Genomic DNA, 20,967 nt, shown 5'->3' on the forward strand with positions numbered 1-20,967 from the left:
CTGAAAGTCACATTTTCTGTCCATGTGAAAAGCTTCAATCTTCAAGCTACAATCTAGGTAGGGCACAGGAATCTCAGCTCTGGTTGGTCATCTTGAAATACCCTTGGACTGCTTTTCTTTTCAAGGTGTGTGAGTGTGAGAGTGTCTGTGTGGGAGGTGCTGGCCCGTCACCGCCCCATCTGTGTGTGTATCAGTGTGTGTATCAGTGTGTGTATCAGTGTGTGTATCAGTGTGTGTATCAGTCTGTGTATCAGTGTGTGTATCAGTGTGTGTATCAGTCTGTGTATCAGTGTGTATATCAGTGTGTATCAGTGTGTGTATCAGTCTGTGTATCAGTGTGTATATCAGTGTGTGTATCAGTCTGTGTATCAGTGTGTGTATCAGTCTGTGTATCAGTGTGTGTATCAGTGTGTGTATCAGTCTGTGTATCAGTCTGTGTATCAGTGTGTGTATCAGTGTGTGTATCAGTGTGTGTATCCCCAGCAGAGAGCGGAGACACCAGGTGAGTCAGCCTCACATAGCCCAGATAAACTCCACAACAGAGTACATTTCCTACCAGGCTCCTTACCTGCAGTGTCCTAGTTTCCCCTGCAGCCAAGGGCACTTTGTCTCCACACAACAACCACATGGCCTTATTCAGCCTCTGTGGGAAAAGGGATCAACTCCAGTCTAGTACACTTAGGGTAGCACATGTTTACCCTAGCCTAGCACTAACACATTGGAATCCAAAAGACAACATTAAGTTCTGTGGTAGTTGAACTCCAAATGATAATATTGTGGCAGTTGAAATCACTGTGATGTGCAGTTTTTGCCCAAACGCTCAATAAAATAATAAAAACGAGAAGTCTATGAGCAGATTCCCATAAGTTAGTGCTGCAACAAACCAGATCAACCTTGAAGTACCTCCAGGACTGAAGCGGAGGAGCAGTTAGAGGAACTAAGTACAAATAAGGACATGCTGTTGCCTGCAGCCAAGCTCCCCCTTGCTGAGAAATCTTACTTTATATTTAAACAGCTGAACGTTTTTCTTCCTGAACTTCTGCTTCCGAAAAATATTGTTCCAGGTAGACATATATAGAAGGGAGACAGTTGGTAATGTACCAAAACATTTGGACCCACAGCCTGAGGTTCAGTAGATGTCAGCCCTGCAGTACAGTTCAAACACTTGTGCATATTAGGGTGTCATTCCATCGATTTACATATCGCATAGCTGACACTCTACTAGTGTCATTTTGCATATTGCCATGGAACAACCAGGCTGACTAGGGGAGAAAACAGTGGTAAACATTGTGTCTATGTAAATAAGTGGACCGCTGGGGGATTGTGTGGGTTTCTGTTTCAGAGACTCAACACTATGCAGGTGGGGCAGTGCATGTACAGTATGTATGGCGAGTATGGAAGGCCTGTGAGCAAGGAGGGAAACTATGTAGCCTAGATACCTGTCTGAGAGAGTATTAGGAATGTAGGCTAACAAAGACTACATGGTACATGGTTCACAGTGAGACATGCATTGTTCCAGATCTTAGGCAGGTGAGACTAGACAAGCATGGCCTCCTGTCAACGGACAGACAACAACAGACTGGAATTTATAATGTAAGGTAACCACAGGCACAACCACATGAAAGCCCAGCCTTTGACTGTGTTTAAACAAAACAAACGCGACCATTTCATAAAACAGACTGGTTACCAACTTAACTGTCAGGAGGCTGTTTTATGTTTAGGAGAAAGAAGGGTAGACGGACCATCCATGAATTTCCTTTTACATAAGTATCCAAAGCCTAATGGGTATGTAAAATAAATTCATAACATATTGAAGTGTGTGTGAGAGACATCTCCTGAGCATCTGTCTATCAGTGTCTCTGAATCCCCAATGCACACACACACACACACACACACACACACATACACACACACACACACATACACACACACACCATGGCTTCCATTTCCTAAGCCTTGTTTTCCTTCCGCCGCTGCAGGGAGTCAGAGGAAGCCGAGCGTACGGACTCTCAGAATAGGAACGCTGAGGGGCTGTTTTAGGTCAGAGGAAACGAGGAAAGGACAAAAAGGAAGCTCCTACAGGCTCAGTAATAAAGAAGTCCATCTGAGATTGTCAACAATAACCGGTAATGTCCCAACAGGGTCTAACCCTAGGGTCTCTCCTCAGCACATGTAAACATTCATATTGTACTCTACACAGGCAAGCACAAGTACACACACTCTGTGTGTGTGAGCATGCAATGCTGGAGGAAACCAGACTACAACTTTGTGTAGAAGCATTGCTTTAAGGATGGTTGAATCAATGAATGGCTCCTATTGTTAGCTTCATTCTGACACACAAGCATTGACCCCTCATTTAATACGCACAGCGCAGCTACGCAGCATGCTGTTTTATTCAGCTACTCCCCCTTCCACTGAAAATAAATGGGGATGGAGGGGGTAAATTCATCATTCTACACAATGTTCTCTGAACTTTGTGAGCATGATAGCGATATACTTACAGGGCCAATTGGACAAGCCAACAGCACCATCTACAGGTTGGTTCAGAAATATAATTCAATTTCAAAGGCTTGAGCCATACCTTTCTGGCAGGGCTCATACTTGACTAAGCCAACATGATGTTGATCCATTCCTTGAGATCACTTCTGCATAATATTTCGCCTCCCCAGGGGTTCCACGCAAAGACGCGTAGTCCACGCAGCATCATCATCCCCATTCCAAAGCCTTCCTGTCCTTACCTTTCCCTGAGGGGAAGAAGCAGTCCATCTCCACGCTGCTGCGGGAGTGCGAGATGCAGAGAGCACTGCTGGGGACCAGGCCCTCTTGGGGGGGGACCCTCTCGGTGGTCCGGACCAGACACCAGCCGGGCCGGTCGCTGGGGCGCTCCAGAAGCTCCACCGTCTGACCCGTCTGAAGGCTCATCTCGTTGGGGCAGCTCGCCGCAAAGTCCTGCAGCACCACGGTCAGCTCACACCCGCCGGAGAGCTGGACGAGGAGATGGGGGGGAGGGTGGGGGGGAGAGGGGTTGGTTAGTCTCATGCAGTATGTAACTTAGCAAACCTAGCATTCATCGAGACAGAATTGGTTTCAGCGTTGACTTCGACATCTGGCATTTCCTCCGTGACACTGAGGAGGGGGAGACACCACGAAAAGAGGCATGCGTACCAAACCATCATCATCTTGTTAAGGATAGATGTGTTTGTTTCTTCAGCTTAAAGCCTGGGGGATTCGATACCATCCAGACATAATCTTATAACTTCTCATTCTGCATTCTCTCTTTCCTCTCTCTCTCCCTCTTCTTCTTCATAGCAGATTGAATCAACAGGTCGTGTGAAAGGAGCATTTTGGGTCAGCTCATCTCTCTCCACAGTTGCTCTACTCCCCTCCAGGGATATCAGGAACAGGAAAAACAGACCATGCCCCTCCTCCATCCCCTGGGATGCCCTGGACAGACAAGACTCTCCTGTCTGTCTCGTAACAGGAACAAGAAAGGGACCAAAACAAGATTTGGGTGTAAAACTAGAATGTCCACACAAAACACCCACTCACACACCAGGGTCCTCCCCTGAAGGATCCAATAGTGCACGACCTCCAGACCACCCACAGCTCTCAGGCAGCCTCTCCTGGCTCCTCTCCCTCCCTCCCTGCTCTGCTTCACTGCTCCTTCCTGGTCTGATCTGTGTTACACACCAGGCTAGAATGGCTCACTATCAGCCCCATACACTAAATTCTCAGGCTCTTGTTCACCTGTCGGGCAGTTTAAGAACCCTTCCCCTGCAAAATGAGAGGGAACAATGCTATAATAAATAGAACACTGATAAGGGACGTGACTCATGTTCAACACCAAACACAGAAGGCTGTGTGAACCTGCTTTCTCTCCTAGCTCCAGCGTGATGACCTCACCTAAGGCTTGGCAGCCTGCAGCAGCCTGCAGCCTCGCCTTAACGGAGACCGAATCTAGTCAGCAGGACGCCCCGAACACAATAAACACAGACCTTTATAACGAGCATTTACAAGCATTATAACGACCAGTAAATCCAGCCAATTGCCAGGAGATATGATTGTTACCACTTGACAGTTAACCCTCCGTAACTAACGATGACACAAGGCCAGACGTCCTCGTCATTAAACATGCACAGTCAGCTCAGTGAGGGAGCAGAATATTCACAAAATGCTGGACGTCGTACTCAGGAATATAAACATGAATCCCAACGGGTCAATTATCAAGACTAACATTTTTTCCACTGAATTGGGTCTGAAGTTTTCCTCGGTAGCCCCTCAAGCCATGATCAGAAAAACAGGGCCAATCATTGTTTTTGTTTTTTTGCAGACGCTCTTATCCAGAGCGACTTACAGTAAGTACAGGGACATTACCCCGAGGCAGTGCCAGGAGGTGAAGTGCCTTGCCCAAGGACATAACGTCAACATCATTTGGTGTGGCCGGGAATCGAATTAGCGACCTTCAGATTACTAGCCCAATTCCCTAACCGCTCAGCCAACTGACTCCCTACATTTGAACTTACAAAAACACCCAACGAAAGTGGTTTTCCAGTGGGGTGTGATTGAGTATAGAACAATCAGGGTGTAGCGTTCTGTGCAGTTAACCAGCAGCATGGCTGCAACAGGCCACAGAGAGGAATGCAAATCCTCACAAGCACAATGTAGCAGCTAGAAAAAGCCTCTATACTTGATGGAACCCACAATATAAATCCTCTGCAAACAAAAATGGGACAGCGTGTCAGTGTGCGCGTGTGTGTGTACAGTCTGGATGTAAATAGCAGTTTCCATAGCGGCTGTCCTAGCTGTCTGAGGGCAGCAGGAAACAGTAAAGCGTGCTTGCTGCCAGTGTTCCAGTCCTGTGGTGGGACCAGTCCAAGCAGACAAGTTTCATCATCCAACACTCCTTTATTAAAACGAGCTGCTATTTCTGTCTGTGAGTCAGAGGGCTTCGGTGGGCAGGACAGGAGAAAACACATGCTGAGCTAAGGCCGTAAGACCCGCAGAACTCGAAACTCTGGCACAACAACAACAACAACAGAGGTATCGGTTTTCACTGCTGAGGAGGATCAAAGACACTACAGCCAGGGGCTCCGAAGCCAATTTGGGATTACAAACAAGGCTGTTGTTTAAAACAATAGGGTAGTGCAAGCTCGACAAATCGGTTATAGAATGACAAGTAACATCTAATAAAAAAACAAGCAACACCTTACTGTACCAACGCTAGAACTACCAACCAGTTGAACTAGAGAGGACCACCAGCTCATCTCCAACTCTGCACACAGGTTCCTTACACTGTCTCTGTGTCTCTGTGTCTCTGTGTCTCTGTGTCTCTGTGTCTCTCTGTCTCTCTCTGTCTCTCTCTGTCTCTCTCTCTCTCTCTCTCTCTCTCATCTCTCCCATCATATTGTGCAGTGCTGTGTAGTAAATGTCAGGGCGTCCAGTGTTAAGCCTGGAAGCAGATGTGTCTGGCTTCTTTTCTCTGTGCTCTTCATCCTCCGGACCATCTGGCACAGATCAGGTCACCTGAAGCCACCAGGGGCCATGCCAACGTTGCTAGGAGATCTCAGGGTCACAAAGTGAGCTCTGCTCTCCAAGCCTCCTCACCCATGCGTGCTCGTGTGTGTGTGTGTGTGTCCGTCTGTCCGTCTGTCCGTCTGTCCGTCTCTCACAGAGGGAACGGATTTGTGAGGAAAATTTAGCACTGCTTTGTCATTATCTAAAGTTTGTTCATAACATGCCGTGGAAAGTACCGCAGCTGTGAGGATAGGAAGCTGATTGTCCAAGTCTGTCCACTTTTTGTGATGACAACATATCAAATAGCAGGACAAGATATTTAGTTTATGTTTGTAAACTGTTATGTTTGTATGTGTTGTGTAAATGCTCCATAAACACACTCTCCATCTTCCTCAGGAGTCTTGTGCTCATATGATCTCATTGTGTGGGTCGGGGCCAAGGCAGGTCAAAACAAACAAACAAGCACATAGCAGGATTGTGTCCCACTGTCTACACACACACACACACGCACCAACCTCTTATAAACACAAGTTCAAACAACATTCACTGGGTTGGAGATAAGCTGTCCCAAAGTAGAGAACGTACGGTTCACAGGTCATAGGTCATTAGTCGGGGAGTGTGCAGGGTGCGTTGGACACGTGTCACTGCAGCAGGGCTGCGCTGGACAGGAGTGCTGCCTCCCAAACAGTTCCAAACTCACTCACTACCATCTCATTCAGACAGATTTAATAGCTCCCTTCCTGTCGCCTGTTCTGGCTGCTTCCCTCTCTCTCTCTCTCCCAGTCCTCTGAGTTTAACTGTTCATGTGCACTCCCCAACTTTTTATTTTTACAAGTACGCGACTCTGATTCACCCAGATATGAATCACACAGGCCGTGCACTCTTAAGGTCATAAATGAGGTAAGCTCCCTTTGTCAACCATAATTCCAAAAGGCTATGTTGCTAAAATATATCTTTTGGATTTTTTGAGTTTTCCTAGGAATTATTCCTTTCATTCCTTGACAGTTTAGGTTGGTTATAAGCGCTATAAAAATAAAATATGATTCAAATAACATTCTGCTGTAAAATTAGTGATAGATTGAGATTAATTTCTACAGAACTGAATAAAACTTCTTACTTCTTAATTTCTTATAGCCACAGCATATATAACCACCACATACTAGCTCATCCTAGAGACACCAACTGTTGCCTTGAATTGTTAGCAGACAAGTGTGGAACAACATCTGGCACATAAACTGGCTCATAATAAACAGCTTCAACCGTGGCCTACAGATAACAACCCCTTAGCATAGGTACATTTTGACATAAAAAAGTTTGATGAGGTAACTTAACTGCGGTGGAAAAAAGACATGTTACTCACACGACTGCTCTCCTTGAAAAGTTTAAAGCTCATCCACTTTGGCATGTTTGCTCCAGCTTCTATTCTGCTTTCTCTCACTCTGCCTGTCTATGTGTCGCTGGGAGCAAGGCACAGCTCAGGCTCTGCTGCTGATTGGCTGATATAGACACACAGTGTGTTATGAACGGTGTGTGCTACTCAAGGAAGCTGCGACCGGGGAAAGCTCAATACAGTTAAGACAGTAATGAACAACTGCATGTTTATTGATACGTGTCATCAAATCAAATCAAATCAAATCAAATTTATTTGTATAGCCCTTTTTACACGCAAGCATGTCACAGAGGGCTTCACATGCGCCCATAGCGTGTCATAATTGTGTGTGTGTGTGTGTGTGTACCTGGCTGTCTCTGTGTGTACAGTATGTGTGATTGCAAAATAAAGAGAGAGAGCCTTTGTATGTGTGAATCAGAGAGGGAGGGAGAGAGAGAGAGAGAGAGAGAGAGAGAGGGGGGGGGGGGGGGAGAGGGAGAGGGAGGGAGAGAGAGAGAGACGGAAAGAGAGAGAGGAAGAGTGTGGGTGTGTGTGTGAAATAGGAAAGGTGGGGTACCCCAAACCCCAACTCACCACAGGCCTACCCAGCTGTACAGTAAGACATGTGTATGTCTATGTGCGTGTGTAAAAGAGAGAGAGAGAATGGTTGTGTGTGTTTGGGTCCACTACACGGGTGCATGTGAGAGATAAAAAGCTCATCTCCGTTCCCAGAGGCACGAGGACAGTCTTATGACTAACGGATACATCAGTGGTGATGGGAGAAAAGCTTCATTATAACAGGCTGGGCTGGGAAAGGGATAACATGGATTGGATTTACTGAGGTACAGTACAAAGACCCACCAGAGGCACACATCCATGTGATGGGCAGGGCGATGGACAAAGGCCAAACACACACCCATCGTTTATGAGCTTGACACGGAAAGAGGGGGAACTTTGTCTTCACGGTAATAGTGTGTCTGAATGGTTTCAGCTAGACCACAGAGACCTGGGCTGCAGTAGCCTGCAGGAGCAGAGCAGGCTCCTCTTACAGATGTCAACCAGTATGCGTTCTCAGTCGAACTCAGTGAGTATTTTAGAGCGGGACTTGTCCTGAAAACATCAGAGAAGAAGCTCACACGGAGTCATCAAAGAAGACAAGAAGCCAAACTTGCAATCCACTAAGCCTGGAAAGCTCTAGAAAAGATCTTCTTTATAGACAATGTCATTACAAGAGCAAGGAGCAGCAGCTATGAAACCAGTCTAGTGAGAGACCAGTCTAGAAAGAAACCAGTCTAGCAAAAGATCAGTCTAGCAAGAGACCAGTGTAGCAAGAGACCAGTCTAGCAAGAGACCAGTCTAGGATGTTGCTTGTTGTCTTCGCCCTACAGAGTGGGTGTGAGCTGGACCCAAGCCTACACTGCCCTGCTGCCAGCAGTGACTACCGGCAGTCACGGACAGCGCCAGGCGTAGGCAGACAGAAAGCCTCGGAAAGTTCTCCAAACCCACCAGAATAATACTTGGTTTACAAGACAAAAACAGATGGTTGGAACAATTGACAGGGCCGGGACGTGATATACTTTTCACAGAAGGGAAGCTATATTGACTTGTGTGCTTTCTAACAGGCGATCACTCAGACTGCCGGTGAAGTTCAACTGCGCAGGATCTCAATCGGCTTTGGCGTGCCGAACTTCCATTCGTTTCTTCCTGATCGTACAGTAAACTACAGGGAAACTCAAGCACTGAAACGTTTTCTATTTTGAAGTTGGACACAAGCATCCAGTAATAATAATACTCCCACTCCTGGATTCCTGGGGGGTAATGATAATATTGATGTCCAGACTGGGACATGGGCTGTGAGGGGGAGCCGGAGCCTGTCAGGGCGGCAGAAGCTGCTTTGTGTCCAGAGCGGAGGACAAGGAGTTCACCCATCCTGCCTGTAAGGAGAGGAGGGATCGAAAGGAAACCTAGCTAGGCTGCTACAGACACGCATGCACGCTCTCAGACGTACACTTTGCAAAGACCTTCCCCAGGATCCCAAATGTTTCGTCATCAGTATTAACAGTCTCTGTCACTTGGTTATGGGTGCTGTTTCAAGGGGATATTGAGTTTGTGTTTGCGAGCATGTGTCTGTAGCCGGGTGACATTTAGAAGGGAGCGTGTGTGTGTGTGTGTGTTTGGGGGTAGGGCTGAGCTGTGTGAAAAGGCCACAGTACGTCACAAACGTGTGGACTAAGGCGATAGACGCACGCATGCATGCATGCACACACAAACACGGCACTGGGTCTTCTCCAAGACAACAGAAGCCAGGGGAGAACTGAGAGGGGAAGAGATAGTATCAGTGTGCTCTGCAGGACCTGGGGGGCGTGACCACAGAGAAGAGAGAGGGGGAACATCCCAAAGATAAGACAACAAACAGCTCTTCACAACAACAATCTGGGTCTTCGTCATAGCCTGCCCCACAGTTCCACGATATCAATAACCTAGCTTCAGCTTCAGTAGATACTGTATGCTTTGTTGTAAGAACTGCCAGATAAAGATTTGCTGATGATCAGATTCGCTCGATTACACATTCAACCACATCCATCAAACGAGCTCAGGATACAACCTGATGCCGTGAACGTTCCCGTGAAAAAAACCCTCCTTACTTTGATCTCACGAGGCCTCTCGTAGGCGGCATAAGGGCACAGGCCCACACAGAACCCGAACACATTCATCATGGTTTTAGGTCATTCTGACTTCCTCTCTCTGAGCTGCTTGTGTCTCTCCCAGTCTGGAGGCTGATGGGCGTCCACAGCCCCTGCTGGCCGTAGTGGAGCAGGGAGGGAAACCCCGAGTGTACAACACCTGTCACCCATCAGCTCGTCCACAAAAGGGGTGGAGTCTCTCACGGGAGAGTAAGGCTGGGTCCCCAATGTCATACTTCCTTTGGAATTTCAGTGTTTTCTGCAGCTGCCCTTCAAAGTAAGTATGTAATATATGTAACCAAAGGAAAAGCAGGTAGAGGGAGAATGGAGGCACTAGAATATGAGATCGGATGTCATAGGATATCCAGGTAACTGTTTGACATACTGTGCATTGGGCCATTTTAATATTTTGGAAATGTAAATACTATGGCAGTATGGGTATTGGGACACAGCCTAAATAACTTTATTGCTGTTAATTACTATCCTAGCTTTCCCTTGTAAACAACTAAATTCTCCTTTATCTGTTCAACATTCCCTTTTCAGGGGATCCTAAAACGATATCTGTCTCCAGATCTCCTACCTTGTCGCTGTCTACAGTGTTCTGGGAGGTGCGGGAGGCGATGGAGATGGTGTCTGGTTGGCTGCTTCCATCTCCCTGGCTGTCTGCATCCTCACCACCATCCCTTGGGGTGGGGGTGGGGGTGGGGGGGGGGATACACAAACACACATTGTTTGACTCTATCCGTGGGTTCCTCTTGAATCACTTGTAACAAGATTAACATAATTAGCGTTAATCTGTGACATCCATTCTGTCATCATAGTTGTGTCCGGTCTCCCGTGACCTCTCACCTCTTGCTGTTGTTGCGTGGCTTGGCGGGGGTCTTGGGCATGTGGATGGGCTCCTTGAGCGCCCCCTTCAGGTGTATGATCCTTTCCTGTATCACCTCCCGGATGTTCTTGATCCACTCCTGCTTCGCCTCAACGTTGGATGCCTGGGGAGGGGGGAGGGGGCAGGTACGGGGGGAAGAGATGCAAAGGGAGGAGGAAGGGGAAAGAAGGAAGGTCACAGAGAAGGTGGAATAGTAGGTGAGGCATGGAAGACGATGACAATTGAAGTCACGTGGCTTTCTTGGGCTTAAGCTGAGGAGCGTCCCAGCCTGTTAGAAAATGTCTCCAGTCGACCGGTACCTTGAGGACAGTCTTGTTGTCAGATGAGGGGGTCCTGCCAGCCCAGAGAGCAAACTTGCAGGGGTCTCCTTCTATGTGCTCTGTCACCCCCAGCTCGGAGGTCTGGGGATGGAACACAACATAGTCAACATTTTCCATGGTCACATGCTTCAGAAGTCTTATATGGCTTGTAAGCATTACGGTAAAACTGCACCTTGTTTACTGTGTCTGGCTGCTGATAGTGAATCATTGCTTAAGGGGGTGAAAGTTGAGCTGCTATAGAAAAGGCCATGGTTGTGTGTCTGTGTGTGTGTGCGTGTGCCTAGATACAGCTTTGTTAACGAGAGTTAATTTAGCTCGGAAAGGCCTCTCCATCTGCTGTGCTGCTCTATATTCATAACCTACCTCAGTGGACTGCTTTCAGTGACTGAAAAACAGCCTTAGCTGTTCAAGGCCAGAGCCTAGCTCTTAACAATGACCATTTTCCTTATACACATCATTGTATATACTGTGGACTTTATTGAACAGATGCTTTCATTATAGGGAATAACTGTTGAGTGCATTTGAACAAGGACAAACACACACACAAACGCGCACACAGAGATAGGGGCTCTACATCTAGGTTTCTGTTGGCTGCAGATCAGAGCGAGGCTAGTGTTTGACCTCTCTGGCTTCAGTTCAGAACAAACAACTGTAGTGCTAAACACACCTGGGCCTCTGCTCCCCAGCTCCCTATAAAACATGTGCTCTCTCTCAACCTCTCTCTCTCTCTCTTTCTCTCTCTCTCTTTCTCTCTCTCAACCTCTCTCTCTCTCTCACCCTCTCTCTCTCAACCTCTCTCTCTCTCTCTCTCTCTCTCTCTCTCTCTCTCTCAACCTCTCTCTCAACCTCTCAACTCGGACAATCCATCTTACCAGGAGCTTGTTCTTGAAGACATATTTGGTGCGTCCCGCGGAGTCCTTGATGTCCTTGCTGAAGACCAGAGAGTTCTCAAACAGGAAGAGGTGTCGGTCGCGGCCCTTCCTGATCAGGGACTTGGGGTCCCACACCTGGAAGGTGTCCTGAAGGATGAGCTCTCCCTGCACGTCCAGGTTCTCATCAAACCCTGGGAGGACACAGCTGCTTAGGAACAAGGCCTACAAGGCATGTGCAGTACTATGTGTGAGGTCTCTGGCATGCTGGAAGACAGTGTCAGCCAACTGAGGTAAAGTGTAGACATGGTCAGACTGTATACTGCTGTGTATTGTGAGAGGCTGGTCTCCCGCCCCCCTACCTTCCAGCATGGCGATGTGCATGGCATCGTTGGCCCTCTTGGGGACGCTCAGCATCACCTCCAGCCCATCCTTGATCTCCCCCTTCCCTTCCTCACAGCAGGTCAGCAGCTCCTGGGGGAGAAGGAGTGTGGGAGTGGGGGGCAGAACTCGGGTTCAAATCTCACAAAATCACAGACTTATCCAACTCAGTGAGAGGGCCACATGGAAACTAGACTGAATTTCCCAGAGACTAATTTAGACAGGCATGACATGTTATGAACAAGCTGGAAACCACATTCATCTTGAAAAAAATTGTTTTTCAACAGATTACAGTAAACAAGACTGGACTATAATGATGTACAACTTACAACTTGATGTTTGTCAGTCTAGGGGAGGTATACTTTGTACTCTCAACAGACACATTACTGAAGGCTAATGGCACAGTGTAAAACAACACAGACTAGAGTCTCCTGGGTACTCCTTAATGAGAGAGGGGGAGAAAGAGAGAGAGAGAGGGAGAAAGAGAGAGAGAGGCGAGAGAGATGCAGAGAGATAGAGGACAGTGAGCGAAGGAAAGGAGGAGGAGTAGAGCACAAGAAGGCTTCTTTGATGTAACAAGCTACTCAGAGCTGGAGAGATAATGACCAGCTCTGTTAGTGTTTCCTGTTTCCTAGTTCTCCGTCTGAACCTGGTTCTCCGTCTTCTACTGTAGCCCTGCAGCTGGTTCTACTGTAGCCCTGCTCCTGGTTCTACTGTAGCCCTGCTGCTGGTTCTACTGTAGCCCTGCTGCTGGTTCTACTGTAGCCCTGCTGCTGGTTCTGACCCAGTACCTTAAGGAGAAGCTGGTACTTGGTGATCCTCTGGACAGGCTTGATCAAGTAGGATGAGATAGAGTTGGCCAGTCCATGCCTCTGCTGAATATCCTGCACACACACAAATAGTGACGGCACAAAGGACTTCGTAAGGGGTATTCATGGCAATGTGAAATACATACTTGTAGGTTGACAAGAGGACTCAACTGTTTCTATTTGCCAATCTGTCAGTCATCAGTTCATCAACAGCCATGCAATGCTGAAAACAGTATAGTCATGATCCAAAAAATGTACAACCTTATCTGGGTTTTAATACCTGGCTCACTGGTGCCATCTACAGGTAGGCTTGGTGAGGTTGCCACATTGACTGACTCATTAATTCATCCTCGGTCATGAAAATTAAATGAGCGGAATGATTTAGAATAAGAAACAGCACGGCTGATTCACTCACATCAAAGAAGCTCCCAGCATGCTCCAGGATCAGCTGACTGGAGTCAGGCTTGTTCTTACAGTAGTTGACATACATGTGAAACTTGTCAGCCTGTAAAACACGAAAAATTAATGGATCAGTTGCATCAGTATGCTAAATTAACACAGCGGAGGCTAAAGGTGTGATTAATTATATGTCAACCAGTAGAGACAATCACCAGTAGAAAGAAACACCAGTAGAGAGAAACACCAGTAAAAAGAAACACCAATTCAAACAACAGTACTATGTGAACAGGTCCAGTCTTACCCAGGTGACGAAACAGTGACCCACATCCTCTGGGAGCTGCTCATAGTTCACCAACTCTTTCAGAAAGATACTGAAAGAGCACAAAACAGAGAATTTATCGGTTGGTCAAAGTTCAATTGAAAACAAAGCCACCAAATTAATCTATTACAGATATGCTGTTGGTCCTCCTACTTGTTATGAAAGTCATAGATATCCTGGATGTTGCCAAAGATGATGTGCTCCTTGTTGAGGATGCTAGCAGGGATCTCCTCAACCCCACTGGTCATCTCCCACAGGTATGTCTGCACACAGACAGACAGGTTGGACACCAGGAAGCTCCACAGGCAGGCAGACAGACAGATAGCCAGACAAGGGGAGGGCATCAATAGTTATTTTAAGATAAAGAGGGAAAGTTCACCTCTAAACATTCATGGAGGTCTCTGACATAGGCCTTCTCAGTCTGGAGGAGTTCTGCCATAATGAACCTGAAAACGCACGCACACACACACAAATGCACAGAGAGAGAGAGAGAGAGAGAGAGAGAGAGAGAGAGAGAGAGAGAGAGGGGTTATTGAACATCGTAAACTATCGGTCGGAGTAAATAAAAGGATTGACACATATATTGTCCGTAACATATGGTAAATCCACTCTCGAGGTATTCCCATTCTACGAGGAGCAGTTCCTCCACATTCTGTGGTGCCTGGGGGACTTCCTGGGGAATTCCTGTACTCACTCTTTCCTCCTGGCAGACTTCCTCTTCTCCTCGTTGACCTCATGATTGGGGTCACGTAATTTCACCTCACGGTCCGTCAGACTAGCAGGGATAATGTCCAGCTCCAGGTCCTTGTTATCCTATCAGAAAAAGAGGATCTCATTATCCAATTGTAGAGGAGAGATGGCATAGCAACCGTCCTTTCACCATGGCTACCATGCTGACTCGCAAGCAGTCGACTCCGATCAAACGGTCTCCTCTCTCTTGGGAGGACAGGAGGGATCAATATGTGTGTCAAGAGCTTTGAACTAAGATGTAGACGTCTTGTCTCTAATCCGTGTCCTCCTGCCCTTGCCCCAGGCCAAACAGAGACAAGCTGACGAGAGACAAGCCATGAAAGAGCCTGTGTTCCTCTCATTGTTAACCTCCTGTCTCTACTCAGCATTGTCCTTCATGATTCTGTGGGTCTTTGACAGAGACCCCTGCTGAAGGGAAGTAAACCCAGGGAAACAGAGAGCAGGGAACAATCCAGGTCTGGAGATAAATGCTATGGGTTATGAGTTTTGTGGTAATAAAATAGGCCGTGCCGTATGGTGGGGTCCTCACCTCTGAGCTGATGCCCAGGGCCTTCTCCAGGCCGGAGCGGTACTTGCCCATGTGGAGGGAAAAGTCCCGGTAGCGCTTGTCCACTGTGGTCACCCACTTCTTCAGCTCGATCACGTGGACGTGGCCCTTCTCCACGAAGCTGTCCGCCAGCTGGATCAGGATCTTCACCTTCTCTTTTGTTTGCTGTAGGAGTCACAGATGCCATGTCAGAGAGAGAGACAGTGTTTGTGTAGAGAACCTGTGTGCATGCATGTGTGTGTGTGTGTGTGTGTGTGTGTGTGTGTGTGTGTAATGTACGTGTGTGTGGGGATGTGTGTGTGTCTGTGAAGGTGATTTGGAGAGAGTGCAGGAGCAGTCCTCCCTGAGGAGAGATCCCCAACGCCTGCTATCCTCATGATGTCATCAGGTTGTTCCACACACACCAGGCCCTGCTGAGATGTTTCACTAATATCTCTAGCAGGTACCGATGGAAGAAAGGGAAGTGGGAGGAGACAGGAGGACGGGGAGATGGATGGAGGAAGCGTGTCCAAACGGAAGCTCTTCCTCCACGGAGCCTTTACCTTGGCGGAGACTCTGAACTCCTCGTACTCCTTGAGTAGCTGCTGGGTCTTCTCGCTGCTGTCTGCTGGGGAGGTGTGTGTGGAGAGGTACCCCTCCCCAGTCTCCTGGATCCAGTCTAGAGCCTGCCAACACACACACCCAGTTGATGACAGGATAAGAGGTGTCTCGCTCTTAGCTGTGTCTCTCATTCGCTCTCTTTTACACACACACGCACGCACGCACACACGCAGACACACACATACACACACCTCTACACACACGCTAACCCCCCCACCCCTTCCCTTCCAACATCATCAGTGCCTGTGTAAGAAAACAGGCCCCTGGCCAGCCCCAGGGCTTCTCCATACTGTATGTTATGGCCTTCCAGTCTAAACACACTCATCTCTCGGTCAGTTTGGGCCGTGTTCAAGAGCCATACCTGTTTGGCACTGCGTTCAAACACCACATACTGCTGGCACTGGTCCAGGCGTCTCTTCTTCAGGGTCCAGAAATGCAGAACTCGGTTCTCCCTTTGCAGCAGCTCGTTCAGGATAGCTAGGAAGAGAGGAGAATCCCCCAGGATATCAGTGTTACCACACCCTTTGTCCTTAACACAGTGTCAGTGATTGGCCTCTCGTGACTGACCTTTGACCTGCTGTTCGGGTCCTCGGGCGTGGCCGGCCGCTCCGGGGATGCTGACGTTGTTCCTGTGGATGTACTTCAAAAACACTTCTGCGTTTCTTCTGGCCAGCGTGCATGCCTGGGATACAGGACCCAATCACGAGATTTGAACCGGGGGCCAGTTTAAAAAACATACGTTCGGTAAGTTGAGGTTGCTTCAGGCGCAGTGACTGTATTGTACCTTGAGGAAGGCCTCCTTCTGCTCCAGGTGTTTGCTGATGAGAGGGAGAACGTGGTCGGTCTCAGCCAAGGCTCCCAGCTTGTCATGGCCACCGCACCAGTCCTCATCCCTCCTGTACTCCTGCTCCAGGCTTTCCAGCACACTGCACACCTGCAGGACACACACACCCCATGACTACTACCACACGTCTCTGCACCTTCAGCCGTGGATGTGAACGGCCTCTCTCTCCAAGACAGATCGACATCTACAGATCTCTTAACATGGAAAAGTCCCTCAAAAAGGGATTCAGTTTGGCAGTCATCAGGATGTTGCCAGCACCCCCTACCTGTTCGGAGGTCTTGTAAAAGGCAACGGAAGCGTTGACCAGCTTCAGTCTGTCCTCCATCTTCAGCATGAGCTGCTGCCAGTGCATGGCCACCTTCTCAGCACAGACACGGATAGCATCCGGGTCGAAGTGTCCCGCCTGCAACATCACCTCGGCCTTCTGCTGAACCTGCAGGGCACTCTGGTGGGTCTTCTGGAGCGAGTTGGCATGGAACAGAGACTGGGGGAGCGAGGAGAGGAGAGGAAAGGAGGGGAGAGGATGATGAGGATAAGAGGAAAAGGAGAACGATTAGGAAGAGAAGAAGGTATAAGAGGAAGGGACATATTTGACAGGTCTGTGTCGTTCCCAATCGATCATGCCAAGTTCACCGTCGAAGATATTTCCGTCAACATTTCATTGGTCATTTATCTGCAGCCATCTAAAGATAATCACACTCAGATGAAAAATGCAATAATCTTTCCGTCCGCCCGGCAGACAGCCAAGCCATTCCTCAACATCAGCTCTCCTTCTGCAGATTTCCTCTGTCCTTCCCTCTTGGATGCTGCCCACTATTCAGGAAAGATTCAGTTGTAATCACGTCAAATGGATGCCTGTTTGGTTGCTTGGCTGGGCTTGACAACATCACAAAGGAAAAAATATATCTAAATTTAAGAGGCCCAGAATGCGTTTTTACTGGTGTACTCAATCTTGCAGAATTCGACCCAGACAGGCGCACTAGCGTGTTGTTCTTCTGCTGCCAAATCCAGATGTGATTTATCTTCTAGCCATCCACCAGGGAAGGACCATACACAGTAGACCAGACCAGGGTGAGGAGGAGCACTTCCACACAGCCCCACCAATACTAATATCAACTTATTTACTGTAGCACTCAGTTACTCAACCTAACAAAAACGGGGGGAACCACTGTCTTATTTTCCCCACACGGAAAGTTTAGTAAGTGTTTCCAGGGGAAAATACGTTTTGTGTTGGCCCAAGAAAACATGTATAACTTGATTTATTAGAAAATAAGAGGAGGTTATTTGTTTATGTTGAGAGTAAAGAACTCCATGCCTGTAAGAATCTTCTTAGCTTTCTCTACGGAGCGTGATTTTCTCAATTCTGACATGCAGTATTAGGCTGGGCCGGCCTCAATGCTTTACAGCTGACAGACAAGAGAAATGCTGACTGGCTGAGACAGGACAGGAGCCAGAACCATAAAGCTCCCATAAACTATCAATCATAAATGGGGATTATAAAGGCCAGGTCTACTGATTGTTTCCTGTAAGGGAGTCGTGCCAATCCATCCATTGTTTACCTCAACAACATCCGCACCACCATCATAATCAAGATAGAGCCAGTTTCTAAACTTTACTTTGGGGGCCCCTGCAAAGGGGAGTGGGGGTGGGGGGCGACTAGGGGAGCCCTGTGCTCTGCCAAGGGGGCATTCTGGGGTAAATACATACATCTTTGTTTTCCCACAGAGAGGAAGCACGGTGATTACATTAAGAAAACTCTCCACTACATCCTGCAGCGGGCTGATTCAATAAAAGTTTGCTAATAGCATCTTAAAGGGGCCTTATTTTCATTCCCCCCATAAATGGGTTCCAGAGCATAGCTGAGCTGAGCCCCAGCCAGAACACACATGTCTTTGCTGAAGGGCTGAGTAGGTGCTGAGGAGAAGTCTCCCAAGTAGCCTGGAGCACGAGAGGACACTGATACTCTGAACACCGACCATGCTGACGGACTGATCCCGGACGGTCCAAGCCCATAAGAAGTCTGTTCGTTCTGCTTTTGCCCCTCTCCTATGCTGGATATGTTTGCAAGCCAGTGACGCAGAGAACACCACACATTTGGCTTCAAATCTGTGTGAATTAGCCTGGGGTCTCTGCCAGCACTCACACAACACTGTGAGTGTGAGTGTGTGTTTATTTAAGAGTATGCATATGTGTGCGCATCTATGTGCATACGCACGCATGTTTGTGGGTTTGTGCATTTGTGTGCGTGTGTTGGTGTGTGTTCCTTGTATGTGCCAAGTTACCAGTGTTTGCTGATACAGGACTTTTACCCAGCAGCCCATCCTGTGTGAGTCTGAGCTTCCCTACTCAGCTATTTAAAACTCTGTGAATATTGTCAATACACTGTCTTCTCACCTAGAATTTGCCTGTCAACAACAAGATCGTACCGTGTGTGTGCGCATGCTTGTGTTTGTGTGCCAGGATATCCAGGTGAGGTGCAGTTGTTTACCTCGATGGCCAGTTGGAACTGTTCATGTTCCCTCTGCAGTTGTTCTGCCTCAGACAGGGAGCTGGCGTTCACCATGCTCGCGTTCAACATGGACTCCCCGTTACGGATCCAGCCTAGAACCTGCACACCGGGCACAACAGAGGAGAGGAGGAGGGATGAGAGGAGAAGAGAGGAGGAGGGATGAGAGGAGAAGAGGATGGATGAGAGGAGAGGAGAAGAGAGGAGGAGGGATGAGAGAAAGGAGAAAGAGAGGGCAGGTTAGGTTCTGAGCAATGAGCAGCTGCCAGCCCCCAGGCCCCACAGCTTATAAAGACTGTCAATAAACAGACTGGTATGCAACTAAACTGAGCACTTCCATGTTAAGTAGTTACCCGGCACGCGGACCGAAAGAGAGACAGATACAGACAGAGGATCAGAGAGGTAGGAAAACAGACAGACAGATATACAGGCTCACAGACAGGCAGACAGACACATATACGGCTCACAGACAAACAGACAGACAGACAGACAGACAGATAGACAGACAGTCGAACAGACAGCCGGACAGACAGCACGATGAAGTAGCAGGCATAGTTGAGCAGCAACAGGAGGATGATTTAGGATTAGCTGTAGTATTATCTTCTTTGGCATATTAACTATTAAACACAGTATTACACTAGTACTCTTTCCTCCCTAATGCCTCCCCGAGAGGATTACGGACATATGGACTACTTTCTCTCTCTAGTGGTGGGTATCAGAGACCAGCTGTATCCGTCTGGGAAACAGTCTGTGTGTGTGTGTGTCAGCACACGTGTTTGTATGTGAATGTGTGTGTGTGCAGCTGTGTGCAACTGGCTGACAATGCAACCACACAGTTTGTTTGGTGTCGTGATGATTAGATAATGAGGCCTTTAACTATCAAATGTGTGCCGTTCTGCCTCCTCCCCTCTCTCCTCACGCTGTCTTTGTCTCACTTTATCTCTCCCCCTCAGTCATTCACTTTGCTTTACAGACACACCCTCTCTCTATCATTGCTATAATTCCTCTGTCAGCCCCCCCACCGCCTGCCCCCCACCACCTGCCCCCCACCCGCCCCCCCACCGCCCACCCCCCCAGTTCCTATGTCCTTGACTGCAGCTGCTACAAGTCTGCGGCTGTGTTCCCAGTCTCCATCTCGCTCCACTGAGTGTGCTCTCCCCAAATCCCACTTTTCATGGAGTTGAGAAAATAAAGGACCAGTCTAGGTGTGGATATTCGCTCCAAGTGTAAGCTCACCTTAAGTGAGCACATCTACAGTCACTGTAGCTGTTAGAGCTAAATGAAGGCCTCTTCCAGACAGTTATAAGTGAAACGGTATGTACTGTATGTGTGTATGTATGTCGCTGTCGATGCGGCAAACACCATCAATTATTCAAGGCCAGCTGCAGCCTTTTCCAATGAGACCTTTTGTGTCTGGAGACATATTCGATTTATTACATTAATACTGTAGTTAATTATGACACAGCGTACTAATACTTGACTCATATAAGATCATTTGACATCTAGACGAGCCAGCCGAGTGTCAGTTTGAAGGGTATTTCCTGTGTCCGGCTCACTGGCCAAACAGAAACAGCTGAGAGACACACCCTGTTTGGACATGAAAGCAACTCCTCTCCTCATGTCTCACTTCACTGGAAACCCAAGGAAGAAAGAGGCCGAGTGCAACATTCCAACATGGAGTAGAAAATATGGAGGTAGCAACAGATGATGTTCCCTGTGTGATCTGCTGTTCCAGGATTGGATTGCTTTGCTGTAAGATCACCCATCTCTTTGTCAATAAATAACTGTTACTCAAAGACATAATAAAACATGTACTGAGAAACAATAACAGGGGCTCCTACAATTCCATTATCCTGAACGCGAGTGAGGAAGTGAGTGAGTCCACCAGACAGACAATGATGAAATATTAAAGCCCTGCTAGAAGTTTTACACTGACTGACTGACTGGCTGACAGGCTGACTCCTGGGAGCTTGTGGTGGAGGAAATAAAATACAGTCCAGCAGGGTAATACAGAAGTGTGTGTGTACGTGCGTGTAGTTGTGTGTGTGTGCAAGCGTGTGGTTGTGTGTGTGGTTGTGTTTGTGTGTGTGTGGGTGTGTAGTCATGTAGTTGTGTGTGTATGCAAGCGTGTGGTTGTGTGTGTGTGGGTGAGTGTGGTTGTGTGTGT

The 20,967-nt window shown here is 47.9% G+C and overlaps 1 protein-coding gene across 2 annotated transcripts in view; it reads right to left on the minus strand.

Moving 5' to 3' along the window:
- The window catches only part of kalrna (kalirin RhoGEF kinase a), a 109,528-nt gene that overhangs the window by 22,075 nt on the left and 66,486 nt on the right, over positions 1–20,967 (minus strand). The window contains exons 17-35 of one of the 2 annotated variants that reach the window (XM_047046250.1): positions 18,783–18,902; positions 16,560–16,778; positions 16,235–16,384; positions 16,018–16,132; positions 15,812–15,927; positions 15,393–15,515; positions 14,833–15,015; positions 14,248–14,366; positions 13,933–13,999; positions 13,707–13,816; positions 13,536–13,605; positions 13,251–13,340; positions 12,818–12,910; positions 12,008–12,119; positions 11,649–11,839; positions 10,756–10,857; positions 10,417–10,559; positions 10,148–10,250; positions 2,739–2,985 (exon numbers count right to left, since the gene is read on the minus strand). In XM_047046250.1, the coding sequence (XP_046902206.1) occupies positions 2,739–2,985; positions 10,148–10,250; positions 10,417–10,559; positions 10,756–10,857; positions 11,649–11,839; positions 12,008–12,119; positions 12,818–12,910; positions 13,251–13,340; positions 13,536–13,605; positions 13,707–13,816; positions 13,933–13,999; positions 14,248–14,366; positions 14,833–15,015; positions 15,393–15,515; positions 15,812–15,927; positions 16,018–16,132; positions 16,235–16,384; positions 16,560–16,778; positions 18,783–18,902 (2,473 nt within the window). Of the gene's footprint in view, positions 1–2,738; positions 2,986–6,874; positions 6,958–10,147; positions 10,251–10,416; positions 10,560–10,755; positions 10,858–11,648; positions 11,840–12,007; positions 12,120–12,817; positions 12,911–13,250; positions 13,341–13,535; positions 13,606–13,706; positions 13,817–13,932; positions 14,000–14,247; positions 14,367–14,832; positions 15,016–15,392; positions 15,516–15,811; positions 15,928–16,017; positions 16,133–16,234; positions 16,385–16,559; positions 16,779–18,782; positions 18,903–20,967 lie in introns of those variants that run through there. The other variant, XM_047046247.1, reaches the window with a different exon arrangement.

Source organism: Hypomesus transpacificus, chromosome 23 (assembly GCF_021917145.1).
Source record: "Hypomesus transpacificus isolate Combined female chromosome 23, fHypTra1, whole genome shotgun sequence".
Taxonomy (NCBI): Eukaryota; Metazoa; Chordata; class Actinopteri; order Osmeriformes; family Osmeridae; genus Hypomesus; species Hypomesus transpacificus.